The sequence below is a fragment of the Bubalus bubalis genome, chromosome 3 (genome assembly GCF_019923935.1).
Source record: "Bubalus bubalis isolate 160015118507 breed Murrah chromosome 3, NDDB_SH_1, whole genome shotgun sequence".
NCBI lineage: Eukaryota > Metazoa > Chordata > Mammalia > Artiodactyla > Bovidae > Bubalus > Bubalus bubalis.
In genome coordinates this window covers 92,740,960-92,759,669 of record NC_059159.1, presented here as the reverse complement: position 1 = coordinate 92,759,669, position 18,710 = coordinate 92,740,960, and the positions used below count along the sequence as shown (strand labels likewise).

General features: G+C 35.5%; 1 protein-coding gene across 13 annotated transcripts in view; it reads right to left on the bottom strand.

Annotated features, from left to right (window-relative positions):
- NFIB (nuclear factor I B) overlaps positions 1 to 18,710 on the bottom strand; it is a 483,650-nt gene that overhangs the window by 24,977 nt on the left and 439,963 nt on the right. For 3 of the 13 annotated variants that reach the window (XM_025281510.3, XM_025281512.3, XM_006061259.4), the window contains 4 exons: positions 15,837 to 15,971; positions 12,799 to 12,983; positions 8,412 to 8,577; positions 5,303 to 5,385 (listed from right to left, as the gene is read on the bottom strand). In XM_025281510.3, coding sequence (XP_025137295.1) covers positions 5,303 to 5,385; positions 8,412 to 8,577; positions 12,799 to 12,983; positions 15,837 to 15,971 — 569 coding nt within the window. The remainder of the gene's footprint in view (positions 1 to 5,302; positions 5,386 to 8,411; positions 8,578 to 12,798; positions 12,984 to 15,836; positions 15,972 to 18,710) is intronic. The other 10 variants (XM_006061258.4, XM_006061262.4, XM_006061260.4 and 7 more) reach the window with 5 other exon arrangements.

The window sequence follows — 18,710 nt, the reverse complement described above, 5'->3', positions numbered from 1 at the left end:
GACTCCTAATCCCTTTCCCACCCACCATACCAGTTTGCTTGTCATTGTTCTTTTCCTACCCTATTTTTCATGTACAGCTCAAAAATTTTTAAGGCTAAAATGTCTATAATTATAAATCTTTATGATTTCCTATTTCCCCCTGATTCTACTTAAAGGTTCTAAAGTTAAAATTTTCAGAAAAGACAATTTTCCCTTTGTGATTGTGTTGACTGAAATTTAAGATTACAGTAAACATAATTTTATTTTTATGCTATCTAGAATAATTTATCTGGATATTAACATTTCATAACCAGTACGTGAATGAATCAATGAATGATAAAAGCAGACTTTGGAAGGTTTCTTTTTTTTTTTTCTTTAATTTAAGAACTAGCCAAAAAGCTAAACATTTGCATAGTCATTATTTTGAGTGAAACTTCCTCTAAATGTGTTTCCTTTCCAGCTAGCATATGTGAAAAGTGACCTCTTATCCATTTACATACCTACCCAGAAGTCATGTGATAGGGTTTTACGTCAAGCTGTCAATTATGATAACAGACACAATAAGAACAGCCCAAGTGTTGATAGCCTGCTTCCTGACTTTATTGAAAAGTCTGTTGATAGTCCACTCGTGGCCTTTCAATTGCTTGCCTTTAATAAAAGACTACCTTGCCAGAAGTTTTCATATACCTAGCTTTGGCTATGCCATTTGTCAGGACAAATATTATAAAGAGATTTCAATGAATATCTTAGATAAATAAAAAAAACACTACAGAGGCATTGTCTTTAAAAGGCCATAAGATAGAACAGAAATTTTCAGCGTAACAAGAAGTCCTTTCAAATTCTAGTTTCACAATTAGATCAAGAAAAGTGTTGAAAATATTTTGATAGAAACTAGCCCAGTGATTGAAACTGAAATAAGAGCATCATACAGCCATGCAAGAGATGTAACGTGCGGAAGGAGGGCACCAAAAAAAATCCATGCAACTGAGAAGTAATGCAAGGACTTGAGCTGATTAGGCCACTGACTCATTAATAAGTAGCATTATTAATAAGCTCTAGTAATAAGTAGCATATATAATCAGGAGATTATAATTTTGAGATATGAAAATAAGCCTTGTATCCTATAAACTAGAGCTCACTTGACTTTGTTGTTTCAGGGAAGGTAAAAGTGACCTTCCATTTGCTCCATCTCAAATCCATATCAAAGGTTATTTTGTACTCTAGTAGCTGGTTCCAATAGTAAACCTTTATTTCCAAACAAGAAGCTTCTTAGCTACAAACTTTTATTTCTAACCTGCAATAAGGGTTTTTTAAATATGTTGTATTGATGTATGATAGTAAGGATTTAAACTTTTATAATTACCTCACACTCAAGTATAACAGTAACCACCAATTAACTGATTCTTTTACATTACCAAACTTTCCAGGATAACAAAGAAAAAAGACCTGCAATATAGCAAGCTCATTATGAGGCTGATCAGATTAGAAAGCAGTGCTAATTCAAGGAAGCAGTCTCATACTCACTGTTTATACTAAAATTGTTAGTCTAGATTTATACAAAAATACAATAATTTCTGTATTTTCTAAGCAATACCCAACACTCTGCTATATAATTACCGTTTTCCTAGGGAGATGAAACTTGGGAAATGTAGTTTCTTCATTGCCTATCATAATGAATGTGCACAGTGTATTTAGGAAGTATAAGGCAGAAAGGAAACACCACATTTTACTAAACTTCTATGAAGTTAAGCCAGAGAAGAGGTCCCTGACACTTCTGAAAAGGTAAAAAGATATTTTTCAGCAAAGACTAAAGAGTTCAGTTTGCCAGAGACCCATGAGTTCTTCAAGCCATGATACCATCTTCCAACAGAAAAGTTAAAGAAAAATGAAGTTCCAATTGAAGTTCTGATTTTAAGATTTCCCCCATGCCAATAGTGAATGCATTAAATAAGTCAATCATCCCAAAGAGAGTCTGGTTCCAGACCTTGAACAACACTCAAGATTGAGTTAAGAGAGAGAGGAAAATTTCAAAGTTCTGATCAGCCTGCATGAGCTAATGATTATAACTAACTAGAGGGCTGTTTTTAATTGAAAATACTCAATTGGTTTAAAGAAATATTTTTGAAATACTCTTTATGACTGTGTGATTTTATTTTTCAGATTCAAATGAGATAACACATTTATAATAGTAGTGAAATTTCTATGTCAGAAGAAACTACTATTTCAAGGCAGTTAGCAACCAGTATTGATCAGTAATAATCATCATAAAAAGGAGCACAGAGATGTATAATTACTAATAACAACTGCATGTTTACCAAGCTAATGGTTATAAAAGCATATGCTTTTAGTATTCAGATCTGCCAAAATGAACATATTACTCTTACCAGTGGAGTACAGGGTTAATTTTAATATTTTCATTCAATTTAAGAAGCCAGTGTATGTTAGAAATAACTTCACTGAAAGCTCTGCGTTAGTGTCTTGTGTGGAAAGATTATTTAAAAGATAGTCAAAATTATTCAACAATTTTAAATTTATTGTTAGCTCTAATTTATATAGGCTATATTAAAGTTCTTTTCTAAAAAAAAAAAATAGCACTCGACAATGCACATCAATACTTTTCATAACCTAAAAGGATAAATCTTTATAAAACAGTCGCCAATAAACCGAAGAATGTACCTGGTGACAATATTTATTCTTAAGGGGTCATGTATATTAAAAGCTAAGGGGTATGTTTAAAAGAACTCTCTCAGACTAAAACCATTGCCTTTCTAATTTTGAATTTCTCCTAGCTAATATAAAATGATTGATTACCTTTATTTCATGTACCCCTTGATTTTTCTTTTCATTCATCACTGGGTACTTTAAACCGAATGCATTTAAAACCTGCTGCTAGAAGAGTGGTCTCTTTTAAATCTTTGGAGAGTAATGAAAGGACACAGTAAATCAATCTCATTTCTGCTGTAGGAAAGAGTAACCTTTACTCTGCTGAAGTCATTCAAACCATTTCTGTCCCTCTGTTCCTAGACAGTAAACATGAAATTTCATCTCTAGGATTCTTTTAAAATTTGAAAGGATTAAACTAAATGAAATCCTTTAACTAGAGCCTTAGTTTAGTAATATACATGTACAGTAAGATATGCATATGTATTCATTTTCTGCTTGTCTTAAATTGTAGCTTATTATGAATTAGCATATCACACTCTTTCAGTTCAAAAAAGTAGCACCAATTCTTTCATTATACAAAGGACAAATTATCTGTTTGTATGGTATTTAAGTTGAACACTGTGTTTTTCATTATGAAACATATAATTTTTCTTCTAAAGATCAACACACATTATATATTCTATAAATATATATTGCACTTGACCAATCAAATCATATTTATATTGTAAGAGGTCTTCACTTGACATTGTCTACTTAAATAACAAGTGCTGGCCTTTGATGAAAAAAGTTTGTAGTTCTGGAACTCATATATATATATTTCAATCTATGTGCTCAGAACTCTATCTACATTCACTAATATTCTCCTGATGCTTATAAAATTATCTTGATTTATCCTCGGACATGTGAAAGGAGAAGTAACTTTTATATAATCAATCGTTGTGATCATAATTACAAGAGGCTCTAATGATAGTCACAGGTGATAAATTAAAAAATTAAAGCTGCCTTAGGCTAGGACAGGAGGATGGGACGATTTCTTCTAAATACATGAAAGTGGTTATCATGTTCTAAATGCGTTTGGGGCTAAAGGTTTAAATAATAGAGGCATGATTCTATGAATTAAAAGTTAACTGAAAACTAGAGATGTGTCATAAAGAATACAAATCCCATGATAAGAATATCTCTGAAAATATGTGGAATGATTTGTAAGAGAATAAGTTTCTAAACCTATAAATCCTGCATAGTTTTTTAAAAAACACAAGGAACATATACATTTTTCAAACAGAACCGTATTCTAGTAATTATAGCACATTTCATATTATAGCAATTTTAGAGGTGAAAAAAAGCAACATTTCAGAAAATTATGTTGAAAAGCCAATAGCTGGCAAAACCACTAATTATTATTTGGTATTTTCATAACTGTGTACAGATGTTTTTAGTTAGTTCTCACTCTTTTGTTTTGTTTTGCTTTTTTTAAACCTGGCAAAACGTCAAGTATCTTGAATAAGCTATCATCTTATGATTTTCTCTGAACTCTGCATGTGGTGACCTTTAATATAAGCAGTCTGCCACCTTCGCCTGCAACTGGGCAGGATTTGAAAATTCCACGCGAGGCACAGATATGCATGATTAAACTAGGTGGACAGCTCTAGAACAAAAGAAGCTGACATGAGTACCTGTACAGGCTTGTTACATCTGTAAAAATTCAGATGCACATACAATGTATATTATAAATTAAGAGTAAACTCTTTCTGATTCATTATAGACTATTTTTCTGTATGTAATATTTTGCACACTGCTAATTTCAAACTGCTCTGCTATCAAAACTTGAGAGCAGCAAACATATGCATCATAAAATACATTTAAATTTGGAAGTGTTTAGAATTATTTCTGTCATCCTATAACTGGAATCATGGGATGTTTTTATTTGTATGGTCCATGCTTTTGACTATGGCTAATTTGTTTATAAGCTACCATTAATCCTGGCTGTATATTTTCACAGTTTGGATAAACACTTCATTTGCATTAAATTTACAGCATTAATGAGATGTGAAATTTAAAATGCTACTTGAAACATAAATGATGTATGAAAGCAGAACCAAAAAAAAGTGTTTTATCACATCTGAAATCAGTAAACTAATTTAAACCTATTAAAATAGGAAGGATGCGCTGCCTGAGATTTCAGCTTCATAATTCATCTTCTTGAACCAAAAAAAACAAAACGAGGAGTAGAACAACTAGAAACATGTAAGTGTTCAAAAACAGGAAAATAAAACACAAACTGTGAATTGTGTTGTATTTCTTCTACTCTAATGGCCTTTTAAATAGTTGGCAATTTTCATCTTGGAAAGCTATAGGCTGCTGGTAAGTTCTCATTAGCCAATAAGACTGAGAAAAATATTCTAGCTGAAACAACTGTTTTCATGGATGTTATGGATATATGCTACAGAGAGGGAAAAGGTCTTGAGCCAATTTGAGAAACCCTGCTTAGAGAGACAAGAAACAAAAGATAAATGAGAAAATAGTTTAGAAAATGAAATGATCAGTTTCTTTCTCAGAAGTCCCGTGAGCCCCATTCTGAGTCCAGATCTGAGAGACAGCATGGAGAAAGCACCAATGCGAAAGCGTGGCTACCCCGTCACACCTGGTGAAACTTGCCCACCTGTTGCTGATGTAGGAAGGATGGGTCTCTTGGGCTTAGTCCCACATATCGATTGGCTTGAGATGTGCCTGAGGCTGTGTAGGCTGATTAAGGAAGAACAAAAACAAAGATAAAAATTGTGAACTATCAAATGAACACCTTGTCCACGTAAAAGAAACCCAGAGAAGTGGGACTTGCAACCAAAAAAAAAAAAAGTGTATCTCTATTTCTCTTCTCTTTTGTGTGAGTGAATACCAAGTGACAGAGATGATAGTTGACCTCAAGTCTGGTTTATCCTTCTCCTCCACCAAATCTATCCAGGAACCATATCCTATCCTTTGTTGTGGGCATCTCATACAAGCTCTAGTTACAGTCTTGCAGGAGTACCAAAGACTGGCTAAGCAATAGAGTCTTTTTCCTAGATGTAACTTTTTACTAGATATTGGGTGTCTAGCAACAGAATAATCAATGATGGTCTGTGGTTCTAAATGTAAAATCAGACTGAGAGTCTGTTAGGAAAAAGTGAAAGCTTTAAATGATGGCATTTAAGCAGATGTACTTGATGATGCAGGATGAAAAATGTCTTACTAAAAAGAAAAGTTAATATTATTAACATGAAGGAGAACTTTTATTATATTTGATAGTACATGTTTCTGGAAAAAAAAAAAAAAAAAGATTTCTTTTCCAGAAGTACAAAAAGTCAATCTTTTGTGATTGATCCAGGGAGGGAGTTGACAGCCCCTTTTAAACACTTGGCCACCAGGTAGTAAGTGGGTAAGGTGAATACTCCTTAAATTCTTATGGTCTCACCTTGCATGTACTTTTCATTTAGGTACTTTTTGATGCAGAGTGAATTTTCCAAAGAAAATGTCTCCCTAGTCCTAAACACTTTGGCTTCTTTTCACAAGGAAAGGACTGATGCATCTTCCAAGCACTAAGCAACCCCATTGTTCCACGTCAGAATAAACAGGAAAACTAAATTGTCATCATTTATGTTACATTTCTAGGTCTGAAGAAAGCTAAAATATTTGATTCAAAACCTTCAGATTGATGAGGAATCCAGACAATAATTTTTAAAAGACTTTTTAAAAACCAATACGTTAATTCTGCCATGTTCATTTGAGCCAGTGAAGCTTTTTTAAGTCAGCTTTTTAAAACAGTGAAGATGCTCACAATTCACCTTTTATTTATTCCTGAATGAAGTACTCACGCAATGGCAAACATAAACAGCCAGTGGCCCCCATTCAATCTCCAGTTCTCTGGAATTCAATGCACAGCACTAAAGAGCCTCACCTTTACAGAGTGGGCACCAAGTGTGTGTTAGTCTTTCTTTTCAACCATGAAAAAGAGGTTTCCTTGGCCTCTGTATTTTCTTTAATTTTATTGACTTATGAATTCAATGGCCAATTTTTCATTATCAGTGGTGCCTGCGGAGTTGTTTTATCTATAGGAAAGAAAAACAGCTCACTATATCACTTTTATGAAGGATGGAAAATGGACTGATGAAACTATCTTTATATAACCAAGATACTCCTTTTGACTATTTTATGATTTTGTAAATCAAATCCTATCCCTTTTTGATCAACCTGTATGTGAGTATAAGAAAGAGTTCATTAACAAACAGGCTGACAGTATTCCCATAAGTGAGCTGTGATCATTTCAGTTTGATTTTTCCTTGAATCTTATCTATGAATGACAATATAAGAGTAGGTACCAGAAGTTCCTGGAAATTTTAGCTACTTAAATAAAAAATCTTTGTTTTCTATTTGCTTTTATTTAAACTTCTGACTTCGTTTGCTTAAAGATGCCAAGGCATCCACTTTTGAAATTTGGATGTAGTATTTTAGCGACTGTAATGTACATGGCTAACCTGTAGCACTAAAGGATCCTAATCTTCCTTGACTCTCATCCATTTCTGTGCATTCAGGGAAGTATTCACTAGTGTACGTCCCTCTATCAACAAACCAGTTACTAAGCATTAATGATTATTAATGGGGATTACAAGCTTATCTGGTTTTTATTAATCTATGGGGCCTCATGAATTTTGAGAAAGAAATGCTGAATTCACTGTACACACCAAGTATTGTCCACTTTTCTTGTAAGGTTCTTGCCAAGTCTTTCAGGGGCCACACACACAAAAAAAGAGCATCTTTCCAATGGCCAATAAAGAAAGAGTCAGTGGCTCTGAATCTCTATAATTTCACACAGAATTTTCAGAACATCGGGATTTTCCTGCTCTAACAATGCAAATAGAAGCTCTGGATTTAAGAAATAAGAATAATCAAAGAGAAGCAAGCTAATTCGTCCTGACTAGAACTTTATCCATTCCACTTTATTACCAGTCTGTGCACATCAACTTCCAGTTTTAGAAAGCTGGCAGCTTGGATGATGAAGCCAATTAAAAAGCTTTGCAATAATTTCTTGTGTACTTCTGAGCACTCTGTACAAAGAAGCAAAGGAATTGCTTGGGTTACTGATATGAGCTACTGCCAATTCACCAGCTAAATCTCTGACATTTCAGATGTTCTGGCCATGCTAAAAAGCATAACACCCGATGCACCATGATAAGAGTAAATAATCAAAAAAAAAAAAAGTTGCAGACAATGAAAGTGCAGGTAGTTGACATGTGCCTAAAACTAAGCTTTGAAATGCTTTCTACACTGAATATTGTGTGACTGTTTCTCACAATGACATAACCTACAGTGATGTAAACATGCAATTATCTTACAGAGGCACTGATTCAGTCTGCCTTGTGAAGGGGCTTGATTTCTAAAGGAACACTCCAATAACTAACATTTATCAAATCTCTCTTTGGGTGATATAAAAACCTTGTACACTGTTATGTCATTTAGTGCATTTTCAATGTATACCTTGAACAAGCAGGCATGAGTTACTATTTTTGTTATAGCTATTTACTCAAACAAATAAGCTTCTCCCTTTTCAAATACGGAGTGAAATTTGATAAGAGAGAGCATATGAGAGCCAGGCTACATCATGCCTGCTAGTTCCACATAAATGAGAAATCTCCATCTGGTTGAGTAGCTGGAAAAGTTGCCGTGTTTTCCACCTTGGATCAGATATCCAGTGGTGCCTTCGATGGACATTTCTCATTTCCTACAGAAATACTTACTGGTCGCTGTAGGTGAAGCTGCCTCACCTTCAGTGGATGTAGTGATGGGTTTAGTATCTGTCATGGTCAGGGTCACAGGTCGCACTGCACTGGGATGGGGAGAGGGTGCCAAGACAGGAGTGAAATGGCCAGGCACTTTCCCTACCACTTGACCACTGCTGTTAGGCTACAAAACAAAAACAGAATGCCGGGTGAAGCAATCCAAAAGGCAGTTACCTCATCCACCAACTCCACTCAGCACACTCGACTGAGTGGACCCTGTGTGCTGTGTGTAACCACCACACAAGCCCTCTCAGATCTGAGTTGAGAGGTTCATCAACGGTTAGTCCTAAGAAGCAGCAGCAGCATTTAAAAGAAAGTCTTCAGCTACAAGGCACTTTATATAGGTTTAGTCATTTCTACAACACCCTGAGAACCAGGCAGAACTGAGCCTTCCACAGAGTAGGACAGAAAACTCAAGTGGAGACTTTGATGCTGAGCCTGAGGCTAAAACAGAAGTCCTTAGTGATTTCCTGGAGGAGGAAATGGCAACCCACTTCAGTATTCTTGGCTGGAAAATTCCACTGACAGAGCAATCTGTCGGGATACAGTCCATGGGGTCTCAAGAGTCAGACATGACTTGGTGGCTACACTACCAAGCTATATGCTAGCTTGGGCTCACCACTGAGCTAGTAAGAATTACAAGCAGTGTTTCCTTCTTTCCTGCTCTTCATGTGCTACAATGAGTCCATTTTGGCTCTCAGAACACAATGTTTACCACCATAATGATATCATTGAGACAACAAAGACAAGAATTTCTAGGAGACCAAACACACTGAACTTAACGATTATCATCATTTATAGTCAAGGCCCATTCTTCAGCACACAAAAATTTTAGCCCTTGCTCACACACAGGTGCACTCATACACACACATCAAGCAATTTTGATTCTAGGGTCTCCACTCAACTTGGGATGGTTTACTTATATAAACAGGTAGAAAGATATTTAAAACCTTTAAAATTTCAGGGTCTATATAATGATATAAAGAGCTGAACTAGGTCTGACCATACACATATAAATAAAAGATTTCCAATGTAAATTAAAATGTGCTGAAGTGAAGCAGAGGGCAATCAAATATACTCTGATCTTTGAATTCTTACTCTTCCATTGCCAGACTTAGAGAGTTGCATAAAACATTGATTGTTGACATTTGTGCGAGTTAACTGAGAAAATCCCTGGGCAATGATAGAAAAGATATTATTATCTGTGTTTTAGCCCCAGTACAAAAATAGTGTCCATCCTAAGGGCACACTGTTTGAAAGAAATACTGGAATGTATTTTTCTAGATAGAATGCTATTCTTAATTACATTCATGTTGGAATTCTCCTCTACATAATGTACATAACAACTTGCTATGAGGGTATTCTCCACAAATATTTAGTTTTCATAATCTGTACCACTTTCAAAGGCAAAGAAAGCAATAAAGCAGAATATTTATCTAAATGCCTGCATATAAATTACAAGTCAATGATTCTTTAAAGAAAAAGATGAACAGCTGAGAACACTTAACTATCAGAACTTAGAGACATGAACTAAATCTTGGTTGGGTGCCTCAGAGGCCACATGACTTACTCTATAAAGAATGAACTTTTGAATATCATGACTATTCCTCATGAATAAATTAAGTATTTAACTGAAGTCAGGAAAACTGACCAGATTTTCCCCTCTGTGAAAACCTAGGAAAGAATTATATATTTAGACTAATTTTATTTAAAATATTCCATTAAATAGCACGGCTGTCTCACTCTACCCAGTGCAGCAGCAATTCAATTAATCTCCAAATTGCCGTGGGGAGGACAAGGCTTCTGAGTTGCTCGACTTAACAAGCAAAATCAGGGCAGCCTTGGAGGATACTGGGAAGGAACAGTCAACTGGCAACTTGTTGACTACAGGTCAGCAAGTACTCATTTCCTGCCTGCCCCCCATTTTTAGAGCCAAAAGGGTGAATATCAAGAGTCCTATTTGGAAGTGCAAATGAACTGGTTTTGAGTTGGAGGTAAACATCAAAGCAGGTATAATGTTGCTGCAAAAATAACTCCACCATTTATAATAAAGGCCTACTTTTTTTCCTTTCAAAGTGAAAAAGTAATTTATTTCTAGAGCAGGTCATCAACTTCTGGTTGTGATCATTGCCAAAAACTGCTTTGTATATCTCCCCCAAGAAAGAAGAGTGATCTTGCTGTATCATTGGTGGTATATTCGATGGTAAAAAGCCTTTCTCTATATTATCTTCACCAAAACAGTTTGACAGTACCTACCTGAGAGCACAGAACAGAAAAATGACAAAAATTGCCAAGAAAATGCTGCCACCAAATATGATATTACTTTTCCCACCCTGCATGCTTCATCTACTGGAATTGGACTGACATAAACCAACAAACAGATGTTTCTTTCATTTGAAAAAAAGCAAAAGTGACAAAGGAAGAATTCCCAAGCCAAAGCTGACAACTTTTCTGAAACTCAGGGTCAGAAGAATGGAAGGGTTATTTCTTTTTCAGTTTTCTACTGGTTCAAACAGATGAAGCCACATTATCAAGCTTCTCTTTTAAGGTTGTTAATAGATGAACTTTTATATTGTAGATATGAAAAGAGAGACAACTTATCTGCAGATGAACAGCTTTAGGAAAGGATTATCCTACTTAGTACATTGCTCCTATTATACAAAATTCTGAGAGGGATTTTTTTTTTCAATTGAGATGAGAGTAAGATGCTTCTCAGAAGCTGGGTCTTTACCTTGAAAATATGAAGAAAAACTGAGAACAATATAGGCCGATTATCACCTAATATGCCCCCTTAACTTATAAAGAAAGTGAAATATACGTAAAACAAGCAATGAATAATTAAAGAAATGCAGAACACTAAAGGCCTGATTTTAATTTGCATAATTTTTCCCCTAACAGTGCCTAATTAAGACATCAGTTAAAAAAAAAATCCAATGGAACTCTAAGATTTTCCACACTGAATTAACGTTAAGGACTTTTAATGGATGTCTTAATTAGACTTTGTTATTCATGGAAATTCTACACAAATTAAAATCAGACCTTGTGTGCACTGTTCCCAGCTGAGTCTAGCAAAATGCTCTATGGAACTGAGACTTCTGCATCTATGCTCTGACAGGAAATTTTATTTCTAAATTGATATACCAAGATCCTGTTTTACTTAATAATAATTATTATAGCCATTAAAAGTGCTATACCATTTGAACATTTTCTTCTGAAACACAAATCATTTAACTTTAAATTCAAAATTCAAGAATGGTTATACTTAGTATTACTAGTCAATGGAGGAACAAGTACAAGTAATTTAATTTTAACTAACCAAAACAGTGCTGAATATGCTATTAAAAAAAAATTCAGAAGGGACCATTTTGCTCCATTTTAACAATTAACACGAAAGGGATTTTTTTTTCAGATCTTTCTTTTTTAAGTCCCAATTAATATGCACACGCTATTTGCTGGCATTTTAGTAAATGAAAAGCATTAATGACAGAACACTTAGGAAAATCCCTCAGAGCATTAAAAATGGTGGTTGGAAGTAGATAGAAGTCTTGGAGGTAAAATAGCAAAGCCAAATACCAAACCCTAAGATTGAAATTACATTACAGACTTTGGATATTATGATGATTGATAGGCCAGGTTTGGTACACTGTCTACTTGATAATGAAAAATCCTCTTGTACCAAATCCCCATGATGCGACCTCTCCATAGGAGAAATCATATATTGAGGAAGTGAAGAATGCACAGAGCTACGCCATTTATACAAAGAATCCTTAAAGCCACTGCACACTGTTTACCATTAAAAAAAAAATAAAAGACACTTCTGGTAATGTCACTCATTATGAAACACAGTCATGTCTGTGCAAAGAATATTCAGGTAGTCATCAAACACTGAAAATGTTTACATTACCAAAGCTTATTTTAATACCTAATAGTTGGTCTATAAATACAACTGTAAGGTCTTTTGCCTGTGTTTATTTTAGCTCATACTTCGCTCCTGCCTGAAATGAGCACTTTGTGTCAAACCAGGTATTTCAGAGGTGTGAACTCCAGCTCAGGACATTTTTGTCAATGGACTTTCGGCCTTAATTTTCTCTTTATCCAATGGAAATCCTAAAACATCAGACCAAGAACATCTTCACAAATGTGCCCCTTTGGGGCAACAAACTTCCTACCTGTCATTCAGCCACCTTTCAATAAAAACCTAGTGAGTCACCAAGAAACTTTCTGAAGATGGATTTCAAAAGCTTGCTGTTCTGCCAGACACACTGTCTGAGTAAGCTTCATGGCTTAGGGTTAGACCTGTGCCATCGCCCTTAGGCTCTACTAATATGCTCTCTCTCATTTTTACCTGGCTGGTTTGTGGACTGGATGGATCATAAGAAGGTACATAGTTCTTCAGAGTATCCTGAGGATTCAGGTGGGGAGGATATCTGATTGTTGGATGAGAGAAGTAGCTCGATGGGGCTGGAGGAAGAATAGCTTGTGTTGGAAATGGCAACGGTGAGGGTGGAGGTGGAGTCCGAGTTGAGATGACTGTAAGAGACAGAAAAGGTAAGATTAACTCATCAGCTATTGTCCTTACAGCTCCAACTCGACCTGCAGAATCCCAGGAAACTAAACAACCAACAGCTCCTCATTTTTTTTCTGATTTAACCAAACTCTCTTAAAATAAGCTAGTCTTTTATTTGTATTCTCCATGCCTGGACTGCTAAGTACACACAGACATAACGTCCAGTCTAGGAAATGAACAATCTCACTTTCTAGATCCATGAATGGTTTTAAAAAAAGAAGTTTCTCTTTTATGAAAGTGAAAGTGTTAGTCTCTCAGTCGCGTCTGACTCTTTCAGACCCCACTGACTGTAGCCTGCCAGGCTCCTCTGTCCATGGAATTCTCCAGGCAAGATTCTCTTTTATAGGTTAAACTAATACTTCATAAAACATTTCTCTAAGCAAAGTTATCTCCCACCAGAACACATTTTTTGATTAAAAAGTCTTTGCGTCCTAAGTCGAGATCAAGTCATAGCAGTAATTAGAGGTCATGAGACCCACACATTTTCTACCAAAATTTAAAACAGAAGTGTGCTTCAATTTTAAATAAATATTTTCCACTATTTAGAAAGGAAGCCAATAATTAGTAAATAATAATGTCCCAGTTACCCGATCATTGTATAAATGCTTATGAATATTTGAATGGAAACCTGGAAACTCTTTTTTTTTAATGAAAAAGTTCCTTTTAGAACCAAAAGAGTTCTAGTTTCTTACTCTCAGAAATGCAAACTTTCATATAGGCATATTAACTTACCCATAAATCACATATTTTATAAAGAGAAATTATGTACAAAACATATGTAATGTGGATAATGTTTAATATTACTGTAATTTTTCAACATTAGATCATAATTTATTATTCAGTTTTTGAAATATAATTGTTAAGTTTAAAAATGGGTAAAGAATGTAACTGCATAATCATTATCTCCTCAAGGTTGAATTTGTACTTTATATAAGTACATTTGAAGAGTATCAATCAGTATATGCACAGAGTCAGACACGACTGAAGCAACTTAGCATGCATGCATGCACTGGAGATAGAAATGGCAACCCACTCCAGTGTTCTTGCCTGGAGAATCTCAGGGACAGAGGAGCCTGGTGGACTGCCATCTATGGCGTCGTGCAGAGCCAGACATGACTGGAGCGACTTAGCGGCAGCAGCAAGTGCTTTAAGACCCAGTTTGGTCCCACTTCCTTGGCCTCATCTCTCCCCTGTGCAGGGCACATTTTGGTATTGTGTATTCCTCAATATACAGCAGTTCCTTGCTGCAATGACCTCCACTTTGTTGATACTCGCTGTCTGCTCTGCCCGAAATGTCCGTCTCCCTAGCTTGTTCCCTTTTGTTGTGAACCTACCTCTTCCAGGCATCTATCCTCCATGTATTCAATCCTGTTTGTGTTCAATGCCTAGCTGATGTTGTGGTCTCCCTCTCTCCCCACTATACCATTACTCATTAAGGAGAGGAAATGTTGCTCTGGACAAGGGTGCTACAGGTCCTAATACATTACATACTGAACATACCATACAAATGGTAAAAGACAAAGGTGGAGGGCTTGTCTGGATCTTCCAGGGTTTATTATGTAAAAATGTACTGTTGAATTTTTTCCAAATGTTAGAAATATAAATACTTTAATCAGACATCATAAGGGGTGATCTGACTTCGAAATTCATTTTGCCCCACTCAACATTACAAATGTATGAAATAGTTACTGATTTTTTTCACTCATCTTAGCAGTCCAATAAATAAATGTAAAAAAAAAATTATATACCAATTTGACTTGTATAGTCTTCTCTTAATTTTATAATTGTCTTAATGATAGCATTGAAGGCTATGCATTTTTTAAGTACAGTGACAATACCTATCAATATATATTTATAGACCAAACTTAAGAATTTTATTATAAACAGTTGTTATATCCCTTGAATAAAGGTTTAAAACCTAGATTCATTTCTTTGAAGAATAAGGAGTTGCCACCCTGGTGGCTCAGACGGTAAAGCGTCTGTCTACAGTCTATCTACAGTGCGGGAGACCGGGGTTCGAGCCCTGGGTTGGGACGATCCCCTGGAGAAGGAAATGGCAATCCACTCCAGGACTATTGCCTGGAAAATCCCATGGACAGAGGAGCCTGGTAGACTACAGTCCATGGGGTCACAAAGAGTCAGGACACGACTGAGTGACTTCACTTCACTTCACTATATATTTAGAGCAATAAGAGTATCACTATAAACATATTATTTTGTATATAAAAAAATTTTCTTCATCTTAAAGTCAGCCTACTCCCCTCTAGGGTTTAAGAGCAATAGGAAGAAAGTATGCAATATTGCTTATGAATTATATCTCATATCTTATGAATTATATCTAATTTTGAAAAAGCATTTGATGTGAATCATTCTTCAAAGTATAAATGTGAAATATTGGATTCTTCTTCCTAATTAAATTATTCCATAATTAAATTATGATATTAAACATAATATCAAGTGTACTAGCCCACAGGAAGGATTTATATATATAAAATAATCGTCAAAATGTCTCTTATTTTTCTGATTAATTTTGCTCCCAAACAAGTAGTTAAAATCTTGATTTCTATAGAGAAAACAACATCTATGGAAATAGAATCTATATATCAATGCTGCTAGAAATATTTCAGACTCAGCTGTATACTTGAAATTCCATCTTTCTCTTAGTAAAATATATAGAATTAGGACCAATGTGGAAGCTACTGTTAAGATAACTATATATTTGCTTATTTCTTGTGATTATAGTCTTGATCCATCCCCAAGACTTTGGACTCTGCAAACAAGAGGGAGGTTTCTCATCTACGCTTGAAACTCCTCACCACTGTGTGCAACTCCAGGTATTCCGGGATGGTGGTGCTGGGGAAAAGTGCTCAATCTTGGGGAGGAGTCTTGTGGAGATGTAGAGCTGAACAATGGCTTTTCGGGCTTCTTCATAGTAGTCGGAGAAGACATATCTGCAGAGAAAGAGAGTAAAGTCTAAGCTTTATGACATTCTCAAGCTACAAGTTTCATGCCAACCTAGTAAGAGATCTCATTTGCCAATGTCTTGTGATTTTTGTATGTCTGGCTCTTTTACAAAATACATTCTGAGTCAAAGACCCAGCTACGTTGGAGTTTTAAAATATCTGTCAGAAACAATCTCCACTGAAGCTAACACAAAGCTTCATTAAAAGTATCATCAGAATTATTCCAACTACTAAATGAATCTTGAACTTAGCATCCCCTGGTCCTTTGGTTCATATCTAGGTCTTTTCTAACCTCAGCATTTCATTTATAAGTGTATTCAGTTCAGGGGTTTGTCTTTTGATTGACTGACTATGTAGGGAAGAAAATAGAAGAAAACCTGGTGCAAAAGTGAAAAATAACCTTTGCGTATGCTGATAAGTGTATCAGTAATTTAAAATTTTTTATGAAAAACTAAATCAACCCTGAATATTCACTGGAAGGACTGATGCTGAAGCTCCGATTCTTTGGCCACCTGATGGGAAGAACGGAGGGTAGGAAGAGAAGGGGGCGACAGAAGATGAGATGGTCAGATGTCATCACAATGGACAAGAGTTTGAGCAAATTCAGGTAAGTAGTGAAGGACAGGGAGCCTGGAGTGCCGCAGTTCAGGAGGTTGCAAAGAGTTGAACATGACTTGGCAACTAAAGAACAATAACATTTTATTTGTTTAGCAAAAAAGACATTCCCTAATTTTCTCATTCTGGAGATATTTACAGAGTTCTTACATGTGCTAGCTGAAGGGAGGATGTTACAAAAAATTAAAAAGCAATGGCTGCTGTAGGGATATTTACTCTTAGTGAAGAGAAAAATGATAAGAAGAAAATGCTTGCCAACATCAAGAAGGAGGAAGTACGCTGACAGCAGAGGTTCTGTGGTGTCGGATGCTACTTCTCCAGCCTCACTATACAGAGGCATTGATCACCTCAGCTTCCTCAGGTTAAGGAAGTGGTGCCGTGTTTAAAAAATGGATGGGGGCGACATTTCCAGAAGAGGAAATGTTCTGAAGATGGGAGGCATAAAATATGTAAGTAGTACATGTAGTCTGTACTTCAACAAGTACAAAGATGAGGGAGAAAGTGGACAGCTGGCAGGACCTGCACAGTGAGTGGTCACGGACTTCATGTGTAAATGTCTAAACATTTACTCTGATAAGAAAACACTACTGATGAGCAAAATAGGATCGCATTTGCTGTGTAGAGCAATCCCCCCTAGAAACTCCAGGGAAGATGAATTAGTCAAAATAAAAGACAGCCATCCTGGATACTACTTGAGAGGGTTAATTAATATAGTCATTCCATAGATATTTACTGAAGGTCTAATATAGGCCAACACTGTGCTAGTTGCTGGGGACATGATGTGACCTAGACTTGGCTTCAGCCTCTGTAAAACTTGATACCTCAAGAGGGAATATAGACAAGTTAAGAAGGAATCATAAAACAATGTAAAAAGTGCTGTGACAGAAGTCAGGGCTTTATTCATTCATTCATCCCACAAACATTTTATACTGCCAAAATATTGAGACTTGGAAGAACAGTACAGATAGAGCTAATGTAATAATAGATACTTCAACAGAACTGACCCAATTTAATGAATAACTAGTTTAGAAGGTCATTGTCTTGGGTGACTGTGAGGTTGTACCATGCAGCTAGTTCGAATGGGGGATTCAGGAGGAAACCCCAGATGGCAAGGATATGTACCCCTTTTCTCAACATCTTAAGTAATGTTGATTTTTATAGAGGTTTATAAATGTAGAGTGAAATATTCCAAACATCATATGAGCTATTAAGTTTAGATTTCCATTATCAAAAACTTTAAATATATACCAGGTAGACAGAATAGTAATTCTCTGGCCCTCATTGCCCAACTTCTTTGACTATTCAATTATTTCATTTTTATCCCATCTATACTCGCTCCCCCTGTCTTACTTTGAAGCAAATCTCAGGCATCATATAATTCCACCTATAAATATTTCAGTTTGTATCTCTAAAAAAAGAGAAAATTTTATTTAAAAAAAACCCAAGACTTTATCACACATAAAATATATTTACAAGTTGCATTTTTAATTAGTAACTTTTTGACATGAGAAAAAAATTCATGGTGCTACTGATACAAGAAACTAGTTATCATAGTTTCACCATTTAAAAAATTACCTAAATTCTGGGAAAGGCATCTGATAAAATTAAATAGATGCTTTCAGTTCACTGGCATGTAAAGAATAGATATGCTACTGTAGCCATACCAGACATCACAGTCTATGAAAAAATGACAGGAGTATTTGTAGCCTTAAGCTACAATTTGTGACTAACTGGTTGTCACTAATCTATGAGAACTTTGATGAGTCAGTGTACCATTTCCTTACACTATCTCTCTCAAAAAGGAAAGACACATTTTACTAATGAAACCACAAAATTAATACTGTTACCAAAAAGAGAGAAATTTCAAAACTATTTAAAAAATAGACAAAGGAAGTTCATTTCAGCTAAGTTACCTTGAAAAATGCCAAAAATAATAGTTGATTTCACTTAAGAGCTATGTGATTTTGAAAGGCAACACCACAAATATACGTTTTGGCCTGCTGTAAGTTTAATCACAAACATACAGATTGTTAGAGGTGGAAAGAACTGCTTTTTCCATCCCTCACTTGATAGGTGATGTAATAAGTTTCCATTCCAAATTTTTAATTTAAA